Genomic DNA, 19,325 nt, shown 5'->3' with positions numbered 1-19,325 from the left:
TCGTAGATGGCTGAACCGATCTAAGATTCAAATGAAATCTAAGAATCATCTAAGATGCAAATGAAAAGTTTCAAGATTCTTTTAAACATCTTGCTCTTCAGTCAGATCCAACTTCCGGTTTCGGGGATACAGGGTGATTAGTATAAAAATGTCTATTCCACATAAATTAATCAGGTTTATCGGGTTAGCAGATTTGGATAGTCGATAAAAAAATTAACTTATTTCAGTTTTAGTGGTATTCAGTTGTCGATTCAGAAGGCACCTAAAAATTTAATTCATGCTATGATTTCTCAAAGATGTCTTCACTGATTTTCAAATATTTTGAAACAAATGTAAACTATACAGCTATTCAGGTGAATTTATCTGACTTCGGCCATACCGATTTTAGAATTCCGGTTCCAGTATAAAATCGCTCAATCGTTTTCTCAAAAAAGCCTAATCAAATTTCAGAAACAAAAATTCAAATTGAATTAAACTTATATACAAAATTAATTAGTTTTATACATACATACAAAAATTAATGAATTTTATCCAATTAAGCTTCAAAGTTGTACTCAAAACTGTAATTTATTCGTCATATGGCCATACGAATCGGTTTGGGTTATGCTGGTTCCTGAATATCGGCTCTGGAAGTTCCTTAAATTACCGTAAACTGTAAAGTGGAACTTACATATCATGTCATGTTAATCGATTATCACACTTCTAGATTTAAATTCGATTGTATTTGCAGTTTCGACATTACAGAGTAATGAGTGATTACAATCTCAAATTGTCGCTTAAAACGACGGTCATTAAAATAATGTAATGAAAAGAATAATATTCAATGCAAAAACACATGCGAATTGATAAATAAAAGGTATCATCTCACTGCTAGGTGGATTAATCACGTTTTTTTTTTAATAAAAATGTGTTATGTAATGCTATGCAATTTCTAGTATTATTAATCATCAAAACTTACGCTTGGATTGTTGAAAAGCTCCAAGACAAAGCAGATGAAATTCCATTTTTGAAACGCAACCAAACTGTTTCGTTTATTCATGAAAAAAGAAATTGCTCGGGTTTAAAAGAAATAAAACAGCATTGATCCCTGCATGCTGATCAATACCGACGCCGGCCACGCTCGAATGTAGAACGATAGTCTACTTGGGAAGGGAAGGAATGTTAGTTCAATGTATGGTGCTACTAGAAACCAAATGGATCCTCCTTGCAGTCTAAACTACACTTACATACGTCCTAGTTGAGCACGATAAATTTATCAAACGTTCCCCGAATAATCAACAGAGTTATGTCTATCCCGATTTTTAGTAAGGAGAAATATAATAAGGCATTGTAAATAAGAAAAATAGGAAATATCTTTAAATAGGTTGCAATATTTCAAAACCCTTGTGTGGAGCATTCACAGACATTTTCATAGACACAACTTATACAAAAGTTATATGTACATAGTTAGAATAAGCGGCAATAGTAAAATGATTCTATCGCAATTATTCACTGCCTATACTGAATCGGATCGCGAAACGAGAATAAGCGACCGTTTGTTGCTTCAAAGAGAATTCCCACAGCAGCGTGCTAACTTTTGATTCTCAGACAGGTCATCGAGAGAAATTCGCTCTCGCACTGGTGTCTATTCTATGTTAAATGAGTCATGCCGGGTTTTTGTTGCTTCGATGATATCCGTCTCTCTTTGATGGCACTGATTGAATCGTGTGAAGAGTTACTAGTGAGCGTTCTTTGATACGATATAAGCCATCCTAGGATAACACCGAAAATTACATGCAGATGGTGCTTCGATCGGATAACATCTTTTGATTTTGTATGGTAATCTCGCAGTATTCGTCGCTTGCACAGTTTTTAGTTTCGGGAATCAGCATTATTCAATAAATGACACTTTTAACACTTATCACAAACCAATATACACTTGCCACAGCTGCACTAAAGACTGTCCCAGAAAGTATGGACGCACTTTGATTTCGCTGTAAATAATTCACAAGTGTTAGATATTCAAATTTTAATTGATATACTTATAATATTAGACTACAACAACAGAATATTATTCTCAACATTTGCTACTTAGCCATTGTAGACTAGCTGGTGCACCTTCTTGCGAACGTTCCTCATTCAACTCCGTACAGATTTCTTGGGGACAAGTTTTGACACTTTTTTCCAATCTTTTTCGAACTGTTAAATGGTTTCGGCTGCCGAAACCTGTTTCCTAAGATGTGCCCTAAAATTTCTCAATTGGTCGAAGTTGTGGGCAATTTGGTGGATTCATGTCTTTTGGGACGAAAGTGACATTTTTGGTAGTATACCATTCTACCGTTGATTTCGAGTAGTGGTAAAAAGCAAGATCTGGCCAGAAGACAACAGGATCCTTGTGGCTTCGAATCATGGGTAGAAGTCGTTTTTGTAAACATTCCTTGATGTATATTTCGCTGTTCATTGAAGTAGTGGTGATGAAGGGTTTTGAAATCTTACCGCAGCTACAAATTGCTTGCCAGACCATAGCTTTCTTACCAAATTTTTCGACTTCAATCGATTTCTCGGACTGGTTTAACACTTGCCCTTCTCGCATCATATAATAATGTGGTCCCGGCAAGGATTTGTAATCGAGTTTTACGTAGGTTTCGTCGTCCATGATTATGCAGTTCAAATTTCCAGCAAGAATCGTATTGTACAGCTTTCGAACCCTCTGCCTGATCGATGCTTCTTGTTTCGGACTACGTTTTGGTTGTTTCTGCTTCTTATAGGTTCGAAGATTCAAACGTTCTTTAACACGAAGAACATTTGACTTCGAAGTGCCCACTTTTTTGGCCACATCCCGAACTGAAACCTCCTTCTTTTGCTCGAACGCCTTCAGTATACGTTTATCCAACTGAGGGTTAGCGGGATCTTTCTTTCGACCCGTTTTCGATTTATCATCAAAGGTAAAAGGCTCACCGAACTTCCTGGTTGCATTTCGCACGGCTTTTTCACTTACTCCTTCCATTTTTGCTATCTTTCTCAGTGACAGTCCGCGTTCTGTGCACCATTTGTACACAAATTTTCGACATAGTTCTGCTGAAAGTCCACGCATTTCGAAACAAACTAATGAAAACGAATAAACAACTGCACAAGTGGTTAGAGAAGAGTGTAAACAACAGAACGCAGCCATAAAAATTGACAGATTCTGAACCATTGCAAAATGGTAGCGGTTTTTGGTTGCTCCCATACTTTCTGGGACAGTTTTTACTGAACCATTGCATGGCTGATACTACAATCCCACTGATAATAAGAATCCTTCCGGGTCGGGGCTCGAGCATACGGCAACTGGCCAGTAAAACCAGTGTCCTATGCATTAAACCGCCAACCCAATCTAATGAAATATCACATACCAAGTGTAGATTCATGATTTTAGATGCTTTTAGAAACGTGTGAATATTGTGGGAAACAACTATCCAGGAATTTCAATAAAAGCAGCAATTCAAAACCCAGTCTCATCTCGATTGGAAAGTTCGAAGGTTCCAGAGATACGATTTTTTTCAAAACAATTTTTCTGTTTGTTCAATATTGTCACCTAAACCGGCGAAACAAAAACCGTAAAAAAATTATTATGCCAGACTCATAACCGTTATTACCAATCTTAGAGTACAATGAAAAGTCTTATGGTACCAAAAAATACTGCATATTTTCGGATACAACAAAAATTTAAATCGTCGTTTAGAATAAAAATTAGTAGAGTTTGAACGTTATGTTAATGGGTAGCCGTACGAACCGACTTCGATTATACCGGTTCTCGGGTTCCGGTGCTAGAGCTACATCTAATAGTGAACCCACTTCGTTTTCTAATGGATGGCCTAACCGATCAGAGAACTGTTTCATTCTCTATGTTTTATTAGTTAATGCACAAACAATCCCTTGGTTTCTTTCAAAAATCGAGGAGAAACATTTGAATAGTACAGTAAAAACAGTATTATACATGAGAAAGGCATCATTACACCACTAGATGGATTAAAACAGGTTTTTCTTGTACTAAAGATCTAATTACCGGAATACCTACGATGCGTGGGAAATGCGCATGATTCTGTCTGAGCGGACTAATTTTTCATCCGATGGGTAATACGATAGTTGGTGAAGACATTTCTCAACTAATCAAAACCGGTGATAAAAGGGACAGATTTGGCTTAAACAGCTTATGAATTTTATTAATAATATTCTGAGTAACCCAATTTTTAAGTAATTACTCGCACTTGACGTTACCGAACGAACTTCTAAGTTGCTTCTAAAATTCATTGTTCAGCTTCTATGAAGCGAGAAAGTTAATGCGAAACTTGTTCTCTACTTTCAAGTTCTCAACAGTTCTGCTTGGATTAGCTCTCGAATTATGAGTTATGATTTCTGATCAGATCGGTAGTTTTACATAATTTGGTACTCAACATCGACTGAATATTCCAATCCATTCGAGAAGGAAAGAGTACCTCATATGTGAACCAACTATGTTGTACTTCATTTTAATAGAACAATTCCAAACCAATCATCTTTATTTCAATAGGTTTTGAAAACCATAATATTTTGATTAGAATTAAGTAGACATTCTTAGATTTTTTTTAGTGAATCATCATCTCTTTTTCAAAAGCGAATAGCTGTAGTAAACCATAAAATGCTAAGTAACTTTAAAAATGCAGTCACATTATCACATTTCCACTTTATAAAATTTCAATGTTGGAATCTCGCTGTGGTTATCATATATGTCATTCGGGACTCAACTACAAGAGTAAAGACAAATGTGATTTAAAGAGATACTGGTAAGATTAAACATACAACTACGCGATATATAAATAAACGATGCTATGTTTAATCGGCTTGTTTTCTGAGATGTGTTAATCGCATCCCAGGTTAGTTAAAACAATAGAACTATTCCAATGAATGGTAAAGATTTGCATTCTCGAGTCCTGTCTCTGAAAATTTTTTTCATTCGATCCCATTTTATTATCTAGCGAATCCTAATCTATCTTCCGTTGAGTATTAGTTATATGTTGAGCTTATTTAATGATTACTTTGCGTTATAACGAATTGAATCATATGAATTTCAGAAGTCGTCGTTCGCTCTGCAGCCTGGCAGTATTTTCTAGGCCCGTGCAGGAGGCAACCCTTGTTGTGTATCACAAGAGCCATCGTGGTACTTACGATTAAGTTATACCCATTGTTGTAAAGGGAAATTCTTTGAAATTATACAGTCATGGCCTAGTAAGACGTATTTATGTCTCAATCATAGAAAAGATAGAATTCAATTTGTGTTGCATCGATTATGAAACGCATGGCTGGATAAATTATAGTACGTGTCACATCAACTGGAAGTTTAATTCCACCCGACAGCTGACAAACATTTCTCAAATCGATCGGAAATGGACAATTTCTCTGATTGGTTCCATCATAAGTCAATTGGCAGTTGTGGAAAGGGGAGGGAAATGATAACTTAATATCGCTGACCGACGAATCTCGGCGCGTCATGAAGACATCAGAAAGGCTTCCCGATTGCGTTCAGTTCCCGTTGTCTCTGGTCACTCTGGTCAATGGATGGTTGGGAGAAAATCATCATCTTTGCCCTGTCATCATACGTTGCTCCAGGTACTCACCACAAGATAATTGAGGATGATTGAAAATGTAGAATGATTTCGATGGATGTATAAATTGTTAAATAGAAACCAGACTTTGCGGTTAGACGGGAACGAGAGAAGCTGTTTGCGCTGCTTTTGAGTAAACATCGAGGAAATCGAACTATCATCGGTTTTTGTACCGTGTTGAATTCCTAGCGTCTGGTGAAAACGGTTGTCGGCCAACAATCAGAAATTAATAACTCTGTCCGGCTTTGAAGAAAAACCTCCTATCAATTATTCCACTACCGTCGCTCATAACTGTGCACTCTTCAGCAATATTGTCACGTTCAATAACCGATTCTGCTTGCTGAGATTATTGAACGAATCAAATCAGTTTCTCGGAATTCCGTTGCAGCCCATAATTCAACTCCGTATGTGAATGTAAAACGGGGCATTTATAATTTCGCTTAGTGTTCACAGTAATTACGCAAGCTGAGCTGCGACAGTTCCGCTGATTCCGGCTTGTGCCAGGTGCCATTAATGATTCGTGGCTCTGTGACTACATACGACCTCGTAATTGCGGAATAAGTTTTCACACATGCTACTCAGTAGCGGTTCAGTCACCTGGTTTTTTTTTCTCTCTAGCGCCCTTGACATTGCGCTTCATTGCAGTACGATTTTGCCGGCTTCAGCCACCAGTCCAGGCGTGGCGAACTCGTTTATCTACTTTTTTTCCTCCCGTGCAACTGGAACCCATTCGCGTCTTCTTGGTGTCTTTCGATGCCCCGGGCAGTCTGATCTTATGTGAGGTAAAACGAAAATAAGCTTTTATTACTCAACTCGGATCTGTTTGGAACTGATCATGTGCCGTGGCCGTAGGTAGGCGACTTTTTGTTCCCGCATAATACTCGTGGGACGTCACGCGGAAACCATTGACGCTGTCCCTAATGGGTTCATTAGTGCAGGTAAATACCGGTACAAGTAGGACTAAGTCCTTCCATATCGAGCAGGATTCCGTCTCGTACGCTTGGAGTGGGTTGCAGCGAGCAAATTTTAATTGTCGCTCGAGATGTTTGATACCTGGTGCAGTACTCTGTAAAAATAGTTAATTGATGGCATCGCACATTTATTATAATACTGTGCATAAAATTTATAGTTATGATGCCGTTTTTTTCGAATTTGCAATGTTTTATATTTATATCCAGCACATATGGCATAGGAACTAAGCGTCTTGAGTTGAAATCTATCATTATACACTTCATTCACCTAACTATCAGTTCGAATCCCAAAATGGTTGAACTGAGGAAGAAAAAACAGTCTTATCTCCAATTTAGTTTGTGACCAGTTAATTTTATTTTCTGCGACCCATAAAATGTCGTTTTTGGGTCACGCGGTATCGGAAACGAGAAGCGTCACCCCCGGGTGACACTTTCTCCTGGCAAGTCAATACGATAATCGGTCACATACGAAATGGTTGTCTTCTTGTTAAACATTTTATTGTTGTGAAAAAAAAAACTGACAATTTCACTTTTTACAACTTACCAAAACCGGACGCTCCCCATTCAAGCCGAGATAAGAGGGTTGTGTACCCGAATTGCATACCGCAGTTTGTTAAGAGAGCTGGGGGCACTTCTTTTTTCTATTAGTCCGTCGTTAGCACAGTCAACTAATTGCGATGCCGAGATCAGTCAACCAGATAAAGCACTTACTAGGTGGTTTTTTTCTTTCTAACGAAGTGATTAAAGATAGCCCCACCAGTTGTCGGAATTAAAGTTTCGTGGGGAAAGTTTTCCTTTCAGCTGTCAGTCGACGAAATGATAAATTTCTTTAGATTGTGCTAATTGAGATCACGGTCAAGAACTTGGTGCCATCCCGATCCGCAGAGCATAACATCTTGTTATTTATATCTCATTAAGTCACATTAAATTGAAGAATACAAACACTTTTGACGAGCATGTTTTTTTGATTTTCTTTACTGCAATAATAGAACCGGGCATTCCGTTCGCGGAAGGTTCAAAGGAACTCGTTGTTTTGGGAGAATGAATGAGCAAAGGTTTGTTGAACAACGACAGTTCACTAATCTATTCGAAACAAATAAAAAAGGTGGGTGGGTAATGTCAGAGACATAACTGGATGTCGTGAATACGAAAACAACTGAAATGTTCCTTAACACTTCCGAATATCACTTAGTTGATCAATCGTATGAATTATGCAAGCATTCCCCTTTTTCACATTTTTCGCAAAAACAAAGAAGGCTTTACTTGATCTCGATTACTGTGAATTTCACACAGCGAAAAGTGCACAAATCCAATCAAACTGTTCTAGATTTGCACTAAACTGAGGATATTTACCTTCGATTTGCGAAGAAGAAATCCTAATAGTTCTTTAGAAAACTTTTAGAGCCATTAGAATGGCTGATTTTGTGTGATGCTCTCCACCGTTGTCCTCTTTTCGTTGTTTTTTCACCAATGCAAACAACTGGCAGCTGTCACGTAATCGCTCTTGTCGGAAGCGAAACTAGCTTTGCAAACGACACACAATACATCTGCTCGCAGTGGCGATAGAATCCAAACTGATCCAGTTTTTGTTAAGAGGTTTCTTTTTACGTGAATTCGTTTGTAGCTTTTTCACTAAAGGGTGGTCCTAGCGGCTATAAACATAGCAGCATATAGAATTTTAAAGGTCGATTATTTCATTTCGGATTTGCAATTAATTGAAAGAAACTATCAGGAAAGCTGTACGGGATTCATTCCTGCCTTTCAGAAGGACCAAATTGTGGAACTTACTACGATATTAAGCACTGTTCGGAACATTTTCTCGAACGATTTGTTGTACATCAGCAGATATTTTGTTCTCTTCCTCAGAACGCGTTCTGATTGGCTGGTGTTAACATGGGTCAAATGAGACAGTTTTTCAATAGTGTACTATTGAAATACTTCAATGCTGTTGCATTACGCGTTTAAGTTGAAAAATTTCGATTCTATTTTTAGTTAGATTATATAAATCCTTTCGCAGATCACTGAGCTATGAGCTTAAAAAATACGAGAAAGTCAAACGCGCCTTACGAATTATCCCCTTTGATACTCGTTTATACCAAACATTTCAAAAAAGTTTAATTTAGAATTATTTGAGATTATGTCACACAACTGAAAATTTTATCATAAAATTGTGATCATATTTCCGATGGAATGTAGCAAAAATTATGTTGATTCGTTAGATACAACAAGAGATATTCACGATCAATAACTTATCACTCTCTCAGAGGGTAAATTTTGAATAGGCGCCCCATAGTAAAGTAAGTCGTATTCACGACAAAATGACTGAGAGAACTCAGTATATTTCGAAAAGGTCGTAGTTTTTGAGAATGCAGTAGAAATTGTATATAGTCAGTGACCTCTGAAAAAGTGCTATGAAGGAGTTTGTTACCAACGAAATGTAATTATTTACTCTCATAGGGATTTGCAAAAACATCTAAAATGTCTGAAGCACGAATCAACGGTTCCGGGGAACTAGTCCTTATCACTAGAATAAGAACTAGAACTATCAAGTCCTGAACGGTTATTTGAAATGAACAATTTTACCCAGCTCTATTCAATAAAGAGCACACTAGTGCAGTAACAACAACATTTTCCTATTTCACACAATTGAAAATACTTTATGAAAACAATAAGTTGGATCCGAATAAAAGTCACTAGCAGGTTATGGGTCCCATAAGACATTTTATTTGATTCTTAATATGCGAAAATTGTTTCATCAGTTTCCGGGGAAACAGCGGACACTTAAATTTTTTTTTCGAAAATTGTATCTTGTTACCCAGGAATCGAAAGTCGGATTCCGATGGCCAGCTAAGTGACCATTAAACCTTACATTTCAATTAAAGCTAGCAAAAAATAGTGCAGCAGAGCCACACACATTTTTATGTCCCGTTTACACTTCTGCTGGCTGCCAGCATGCTGGTGTCAGTGTACTGCCCTCTTAAGAAAAAGAGTTCAACTGTGGTCCAATGATGCAAAGTATTAGACCAACGAAGGACCACCGTTGAACGTTTTTTTTCTCAGAGGGCAGTACACTGACACCAGCATGCTGGCAGCCAGCAGAAGTGTAAACGGGGCATTACACTCAGGTGTCGGACCCCGATAGCAAGCGTTGTGCGCAGTAGACCTCACATTTTAATCCATGGTAGCAAAAATTGATTCAAAGGTGTCCGAGGAAATCGAGGGAACTTTTGAATTTTTTCACATTTCAATAAATGCTAGCAAAAATTGTTTCATCGGTGTCCGAGAAAATCAAGTACAGTGAGGGTGCATCGGCTTCTCCATGATAACGTGTGGGTTTTCCGATGAGGCAATTTTGCTTATTAACTCACCCGCCGAGATGAAAATGTGCCTCATCCGAGAAGATGATTTTTTGGGCAAAAACCGGCGTCTTCTTCAAGATTATTTTCAAAGTAAAACCGCACTATTTTCACGCGTTCCTCAAGCGTACACACAACCATTTTCGTTCAGCGGGAGGATATAAGTTTCTGTCAAATCAGAAGTGAAATCGAGCATAATATAGTGTTGCTAGTAAACTAATCAACTTCGGCAAAAAGGATCTCACTCACTTCTGTTTAAGATGACCAAATCGATTTTCACAAACTTATAGGTTCAAAGGAAAGGTCTTCTTACGGAATTCCTAAGTTTATTGCCACATTTGTTAGATTAAGTCCGAGCAAATTTCCCTATTTCTATTAAATGAACAGTTGTTTTTGCGAATTCCATAGTAATATTTATGATGTTATGAGTAATATGAGAAAGGCATCATTACACCACTGAGTGGATTAAAACGGTTTTTTTTCTATGGAAATAATAACAGCAAAAGATGACTTTTTGGTCAATCGGTTTTACGAAGAAAAAATAGATTTTTCGTTAACGGCTAACGTTTCGAAAATTATATCTTTATCTTCAGGGCAAAACGACTACGACTATTTTTAGGGAAGTATGATGTAACATTTGAAATAGTCTAAAACAAATCAAATTTGAAAAACTACTACTCTAAAACAAGCACTTTCCACGCACATCGACTTAGATTAGACTCTTGCGCGTAAATTTGCGTGAACTGTAACGCTCCATTTATGTGCATCTTAGAAGATGTAAAATCACAAGATATTTTCCAATTGTGTAAAAAGTGTGTATAATTAAAAAATAATTGGTAAAGTTGTCTTTAAATGCCAATATACACGGATTTTTAAAGTGTGATTTCGCGGAAAACGTGTTAAAAGTTTATTTTCCATAAAATCAAAGGGAACAGTCTTACACATTCGAAAATCATATTTTTTCTAGTATTTTGATGTTTTGTCAAACTTTCAAGTCAATCGAAGCAGAACTCTTGGGCCTGTGTGCCGATAAATTTGCCTCTTTGCAGTATAAGACATGGAAAGATTCAAGCCAATTACTTCCAGAGCTTCGTTTCGATAGGCTTGAAAATTTGTCAAAATATTTTTGAAATGTTTTACTTTAAGAAAATATGAAGAAAAAATAAATAATTTTTAAAAGTGTTAGACCTTTTGTTTCCATTAAAGTCCAAAACCTCGGCCAAAGGAATTTTGCTCCTGTTTAAAAAAAAAACAATTTTCAGCAAACCGCTAGTCCCTCCCTCTGGTACGATTTGGGTCGCTGCCGGTTTCACTGAAAGTGAAGTTTTTTTTTCGTTTTGTTCTCTTCATCCTCCCGTTTTGGTCAAGATGAATTGTTCGCTGATAAGTGTAGGAGCAATTTCCGCAAAGCCATTTTCGGATTTTTCTTTATCTGATTTCAAAATCGCTTCTCGTTACGAAAGAACAAAATGCGTTCGTGCGGAGAAAATTGGTTGCATAACAGCAGAATAAACTGGAGCACTCCATCAATTGCTTGTTTTGCGTCGTGTCGGTTTGTTGATGGCTTTGGCAAAAGGGGGCGATCCGCGGTTAGCGAAAAAACGAAAAAGAACACCAGAATCGCTAACCTTTCGCGAGCAATTAAATACGCTTGCTCAGCAAAATCGAAACCGTTCGCCGTTTCGGGGAGGAGTGGGTGGACTTCGGCAGGTTTTCCCGGCCCGGATTCAATCGGTAATTTCATGGTAGCATTCGGGACTGGTCTAGTCTGTCAGCGTTCAGCTACGGCTCGAACGAGGGGGAGGGTAGAGAACGCATACTAATATCTGGGACGTTTCCTGTCATTTTGGATTGAGATTTTTTTTCGCTGCTCCCCAAGATCGGTACTATTGAGAAAAGATGAACTGATCGTTTCCTGTCATTTGTAGAAGAAATTGAGGAACGAGTTCAACTTTTCCGGGTGTATAAAGTGACGGCTAAACGGGCAGATGATCAATCAGCGAAGGTGGGGAACAAAGTGCGTGCTGCAATTAGATCTGAATGAGTTTGGTTGTCCTCGTAACCATTGCGATTACCGAAACTCGCCGCCGGTCGACGCAAATTTTACGTTTGAGACTGTACCAAATTGATTTCACATTCGGTGACATTCGATTAAAGAATTTTGTTCCTGCTTCAAGTAATTGTGGTGCAGATTTTATCTTTTCGGTAATCGGTTTGGGGTGACTCCCATGACGAGGTGGTAAATTCGTGTTCGGTTTATTGAATCTGTTGTGAAGTTCAAACACCGGCTACTCTAGTGATTCGAAACAGGTGTCACTCTAATTTACCTACCGTGTGTCAGCTCATGAATAGAAATTTGTTGGTGCACCAGTTCCAATTCTAACCTCATTCGGCACCGGTATCACAGCATGATAGCAAAGACACCCTTGCACAATTGCCAAAATTGTGCTTCACGGTGCGCTTGAATAGAGGCAATTTACGATTTGTATGCGGTCGGTTTCAACGGGGTTTCATGATTACGAAGAATTTTTTTTTCGTAAATAAGAAAAGCGGCCGCCAGTGCCGACCACAATCGCCGGTAACCGGGTTCGTCGCTGGTGCCAAAATTCGTGTTCTTTGTTTGCGCAATAGACAGAGCCAGAAGCACCCCGGGAGTGGATCGGTGCCTTCTGAATTATTCATCGGTTTCAATTCAAGTAAGGTAATATTAGCGGTCCGCGTCAAGTGGAGTGACAGATTGCTCATTCTTGGAGCAGAACGTCTTTCAATAGGAATGGAATTACTTTACGTTTATTACATTATATTCTTACCCGAAGATTCTATCTGTCTGATAAGTTGAATTTTATTGATTCGTTTCTTTTTCTCTCTTTTCTTCCTTATTTTCAGATATACGTTTTATCGACGTTCGTACTTAGCATACAATGCCGGCCTCAGGCAGTGCAGTAAGTTTCTAGGGCAACTCAGCGCAGAATTGGCTGGAATGAAAATTGAGAAATTTGGTTCTTATTTTGGCATCAGATGTTACATGTATTTTTTCTTTAAGTATTGGTCGAACCCAACATTAATGCTTTCGGTGTTTTTCCAAACTATCGGGGTTGATTATGTTCGTAGGAAAAAGTAACGTTGTCCTATGATAGAAACAAAGTCCATTAACGCATCGGGTCATTTTTTAATCGTGAATCTTTCCGGTTGAGGTGTCAAACTAAACTCCAAGATAAGGTTTGCATGTGTGCTTTGAACAATGTAGTTTGTGTTTGGTTTGTGGATCGGCAGCTCCAATCGGCTTAGTTCTGAGTACGACAAAACCCACTTTGATGTATGTTTTATATTTATTTACAGGCGGAATTTCGGCACAGTATTGGTAGTTCGAAAAGTTAAAAAAATTCATGAGTGTCATAATTACGATAGGTAGCATTGATTCAAGTAAATTTTTAGTAGTAATTCAATCCCCTTGTTCCTATTTGACACATCACATGCGTTTCATTTCGTTCGTTATGACTGAATGTTTTCCAAAATCCAAAGGCACATAGATTGGAAGAGAAATATGTTGAAATAGGATTGTGAAATTGCAAACGGCTGAAGAAGTATTCTTCAGAGACTGAGCACTTGAATGTTCCCGGTCGAACAAAGAAAACCACACTTTGTTCAAATTTCGATTGTTATACAATTGTTCCACGATTTCTGTTTAACCTCAAAAAACGCTCCTATCTTAACGATAGTCTCATCAGTTTTTGCATATCTTTTTCCAGCAAGCTTCTTCTATTAATCTGAGAACGGCAAATAGTCGCTGTGGGCTAAATATGGCGAAAGTGGTAAATGCAGAAACAATTCCAATTTCGATTGAAGTGCACATGCAAAATTATGAGTACACTTTCTTTTGATACACTTACGATGTCAGATATCTCCTGCAACTTCACTTTTCGATTTTTCATAACGATGGAATGAACTTCTAAAATGATTTCCACAACAGCACACGGGTAACAATCCATTTCCGGTACCATGATTAAAAATCATGAAATCATGAATCATGTCTATCCTGAATAATAAGTCATGATTTCATGAGCAAAATAATTGGTATCATGCACAATAACACATTTTTCATGAAAATTTTCATGATATCAATCAATTTGCTTATGAAATTTCACATTTAAGTAATGCTTATCAATCCATTCCTTTACTTGAACATTATTTTTTTCTAGTTAAAAACAGTGTTATATCGATACACGAAACTCTTTTCTCTCCATTATTTATAATTTTTCATAAGTTGCGTTACTTGAAGTACAATACCCAACACACTAATGAACCGAATGACATGAAATTCCAACGGAAAACATATTTTACATGCCTCTATTAAATGATGGAAACTTATTGCTCGACGTTTTACCCTAATTTTATCTCTAACTACAACTAGACAATAGTTTTACTTTGCATGCTCAATAGTTTTGGTCGTGTGCTTTTTCTGAATATAAAGCAATAGCAAGTTTATTTCAAAGTTATAGTTTAATTTACTAACATTGTCAATTTTTGGCATTACTACCTTGATAAAAAAATTTCCGGAATTTGTTCAGAAAATAAAAAATAAAAGATTATTCATCAGAAGATATTGTCCCCTTCAAAGTACTCCCTCATCGACTGCAACACACTTAAGCCAGCGCTTGATACTTGATCCTCGAAACATTTTTTATATTCAGTTTTCAGTATGGCCATCAGAGCCATCTGCGATTTTTCCATAATCTCCTCTCGGGTGCTTAAACACGTTCCACGGAACGGTTTGTTCAGTAGACCGAATAGGAAAAAGTCGCAGGGAGCCAAATCAGGCGAATCCGGTGGTTGCTGAATGTTATTCGTTTCGTTTATAGCCAAATGTTCACTGATGACGATGGCATTATGCAAACGTCTCATAACGCCTAAATAATACTCCCTATTGACAGTCTGGCCTTGCGGACGGAATTCATGATACACAACACCTTTGCACGGAACCACTCGCGATCCCATTTCAACCAGAAAATTAGTTGATTTTCTGAATTCGATTGGTTAAAATTTGGTACAACTAATCGATTGTTGTTTTAACTAAACTGTCATATTTGATTTTCGATTAGCAGAAACGATGGTTGAAACAACTAATTCAACTGTTTGAAAAAAAAATGCTGTCAATTAGTGAGGACACATACCTTTCAATTTCAACAAATATATTAGTTGAAATAACTGGTGTTGTTATTGAAACAAAATTCTGTTAGTTGAAAAATAAATCGGTTTTATTTGTTTTAGACATTTCAAATAGTTGAATCAACTCGAACAATGTTATTGATTTGCGAAAATAATCAAAATATACTTACTGATACACGTCATGATCTATTTGAAATAAGTTCGGTATGTTGAGATTCATGAAATAAATATCGTTGTTAAAATATAAACAGTATTTTATATTGACATGTAGGGCTGGGAAAACCACTGATCACTGCTGATTTCAAGTGATCTTTACCAAGGAATAAATTATCATTACGAAATCAGAACTGATCTGATCTCTAAGTGATTTTGATTTTTGTATGATCATGATCATGTCAAGTCGAGCTCAGTAAAGATCTAAATTCTAAAAAAATACTTCTGATTCGATCGGAAATGATTGATGTAGAAAAAAATTTCTAATCAGCAAAAGTGCCCGGAGGAGCGAGTAAATTAGAGAAATTATTAAATTTACCTAAAATGAGTATTGAAAGATTATTGAAGGCACGGTTGAACTAAAGTTATGCACTGATAATTTTAGTCAATTTATTTAGCTTGGGTGCATCAACCGCTGGGAATTGGAATTTTGCGACGGCAATTCAAACGCGCCATTCAATCGCAGCGCGTTCTGTGTGTTTGAAACCCTTCGCTTCTGTTACTTTCATAGATTAAATTCACGTCAAAAAGCGTTTTATTGCTAATGCATGAACATCATCATCGGTATCAAACAGCTGGAAGTAAAACAGTAGTAATTTTTGCGGATTCCTGAAAGATGATCATTCATTAACATTTTCTAATTTGTCACCAAATCTTTTTCATCTTAAACAAGGTTAAGATACTTACGTACTTGCGATCCAATGATTCTTGGTTCAAGTCGCGGCAGTTGATATCAGTATTCAATTTTTTTCATTTCAATGAATTTCATGTCATGGACTTAAGAGAGAGAGACACAATATTAAATGTTCTTCCATGTAAATTTGCGTGAGCTGCGACGCTCCATTTATGTGCATCTAATAAGATGTAAAATCACAGGTTTTTTTTTTTAACGTGTGCAGGCCCAAGATTTCTACTTTGATTGATTTAAAAACTTGACAAAACATTCTTGAAATGTTTCATTATAACAAATTATAAAAGAAAAAATATGTTTTTTTGTAAATGTTAGACCCTACGGGCTCCCTTGAGTAATAAATTGTTTCCATTGATATTATAGGTAAAAAACTTTAAACGCGTTTTCCTCGAAAGCAGGTTCTGAAAGTCCGTGTCCATCGTCATTCAAAAACTACTGCATCATTTTTTTTTTCAAATTTTGCACACAGTTTCTCCATATAAAAAACCAGACCCCAACCGCTTTTTCCTTCGTTGTTTGTTATTTTAGGGAGGTTTTATAGCTACAAAATGGCGGATTTTTTCGTGAAAATCGTATTTTTCAATTTGAACAACAACCGAAAATTGAAAAAAATGCTGCTGCTTCGATTTGTTCACTTCTGAAGCTGTTAAATGTCACTATCAACTAGCAACTTTCCACGACGAAGATTGGAAAGCTTATGTCACTGGACTGCTGCCAACTAGGGATGTCCGATACCGAGTCGATACTTTGAGGTATCGATACTTTCTTTCAGGAATCGGGTATTTTTGGTATCGATATCGCATAAAAGCGATACTGTTAGTATTGATACTTTTGGTCTCGATACTTACAGTATCGCAACAGATTGAAGTCAATTGCTATTACGACGGAACAGTTTTTTTTTCAATTATAGAGGCTTTAACCTTAAGATCATTAATTTTTTCGGGCCAGTAGAACTTTCTAACCCAATGTGCGGGGTTGGGAATCGAACCCAGGTGGGCTGCGTGAAAAGGACGCTATCAGAGCTAATAAGAGTCATTTTCATTGACTCAAAATGACGAATTACTGTCACTCTCAGCTGCGCTTGCAAACTATGAGAATGAAATCCATGTCCAGTCAATAGCATAAGCCGGACAGTAGTTTCAAAATTGTGATCTTTCTATAATTTGTTCTTTCAGTCATTTGGGGGTTTCAGTGAAAATCCCGTAGTGTGCAGTAGCGATATTCAACCGAAGCTTTGAGAATCGAAAATGACAGAAAATGACCTGGTACTGCTCGAATTTGTAGTAGTTTTAGTTTTCATAGCGGTTCTGGGATAGAATTACTTCGATTTGTCATATTTCAGTCCCTCTTTATAGCCAAACATCAGTCAAACCCAAAACATTTTCAATACATCGATGAAAGAATGAGAATCGAAATTTTGCTGATGCTCCCTGAATATGTTAGTTTGGTTTGGTCTTGTCATGGAGAAAAGAGTGACGTTTGCAATTATACTCTTATATTCGACATAAAGGTTATGACATGTAAATTGTTGAGAAAATAAGTGGAATGTGAAATCAACCCAAAGTGGCGTGCGGAAATTCTTTGACGTGGACCAAAAATCGCGAAAGGCGAAGTGCAATCTATGTGGCAAGGAATATGCGTATACTGGTGGCAAAACAAATTAATGCACAGCAAAAAAAGGAATTGTAACAAGCTTATCAAATGCAATAATTTTCAGTTTTCAAAATATACCGCAGATAAATAACACTTTATTACAACGAAACAACATATTGAGTAGATTACATCAGCTTGACTGAAAACTTAGACGATTCTAGTAGAAAATTATGCTCACTACTGATGTACAGCCTTTACGATATAATATCACAACAATCTTGGTTTCGATCTAAATGGTGTAATATTACACGAAAAGATGCATAATTTCTCATCAGAATCGTCTAAGTATTCAGTCAAGCGGATGTAATTTACTGAATACGTTGTTTTGATGTCACAACGTGTGATTTATCTGCAATATTTCTTGAAAACAGAAAATTATTTCATTTGATATTCAGTACGTCAAATTTTTTCACATCCATTAATAATCACACTGAGATTGAATTTTTTTCGCTATGTGGAAACATTTTTCTGTATATCATAATGATTGCTGAGCAAGTATCAATTGATCCTTACAGGTATCGATACTGTACTGCCTTTTGACACCTTGTATCGATACATATATTATCGATATCCCGATACCCTAGGTATCGATACTTTACCTTCCGAGTACCATCCCTACTGCCAACCAGGCTCTACCAACCATCATATATTGAGTGTCTAAGAGCCGATCTGTCGTAACTTAAATTCTCTTGATATTACACTCACCAGGACGCTCATTGCTTGCCGATGCGATTGATATTATCTTCATTTCTCATGTCACTGCTTGATTACGATGTGACTAAATATTGATCAAGCAGCATAAACATTGAATTAAATACATTTACACCAATAAACTCCGAAGTCCGATGATTATGTTAGTTTGGTTACAAAATGCATCACCTGTCTTTGACTGAGTATACTTCTACTTCGTCATAGAACTATCGAGTATCTCATTTGACAGACACTTTGATCGTACCGAATACCAACGATGACTTTGGTCAGTCTGTCAAGGTCATTTAACATGACTGACAATTTGCAGCTCTGCTTCTGATTAGTCTGCATTGAGATAACAATTCGGCTGAAAAGTTCATATCGTTTAATAGAAACACACATTTTTTTGCCAAAATTCGTTTTTATTATTCAACATAATTGCCATCAGAGGCGATACAGCGATTATAGCGATCTTCCAACTTTTCGATACCATTTTTGTAGTACGATTTGTCCTTTGCCTCAAAATAGGCCTCAGTTTCAGCGATTACCTCTTCATTGCTTCTAAATTTTTTACCAGGGAGCATTCTCTTGAGGTCTGAGAACAGGAAAAAGTCACTGGGAGCCAAATCTGGAGAATACGGTGGATGAGGGAGCAATTCGACGCCCAATTCGTTCAATTTCAGCATTTTTTTTCATCGACTTGTGACACGGTGCATTATTGTCTTGATGAAACAAAACTTTTTTCTTCTTCAAATGAGGCCGTTTTTTTGAAATTTCGTTGGTTTTTCCCTTTTCAAGGTAGTCGATGAAAATTATACCATGCGAATCCCAAAATACAGACGCCATAACCTTACCGGCCGATTGTTGAGTCTTTCCACGCTTTGGGTTCGGTTCATCGCGTGCAGTCCACTCAGCTGACTGTCGATTGGACTCCGGAGTGAAGTGATGGAGCCATGTTTCGTCCATTGTTATATATCGACGAAAA

General features: G+C 37.2%; 1 protein-coding gene across 2 annotated transcripts in view; it reads left to right on the top strand.

Annotated features, from left to right (window-relative positions):
• The window catches only part of LOC131435601 (putative mediator of RNA polymerase II transcription subunit 12), a 117,363-nt gene that overhangs the window by 72,927 nt on the left and 25,111 nt on the right, over window positions 1–19,325 (top strand). For both annotated transcript variants that reach the window (XM_058603662.1, XM_058603664.1), the window contains exon 2: window positions 12,814–12,869. In XM_058603662.1, coding sequence (XP_058459645.1) covers window positions 12,814–12,869 — 56 coding nt within the window. The remainder of the gene's footprint in view (window positions 1–12,813; window positions 12,870–19,325) is intronic.

The sequence above is a fragment of the Malaya genurostris genome, chromosome 3 (genome assembly GCF_030247185.1).
Source record: "Malaya genurostris strain Urasoe2022 chromosome 3, Malgen_1.1, whole genome shotgun sequence".
NCBI lineage: Eukaryota > Metazoa > Arthropoda > Insecta > Diptera > Culicidae > Malaya > Malaya genurostris.
This window is presented reverse-complemented; position numbering and strand designations above follow the sequence as displayed.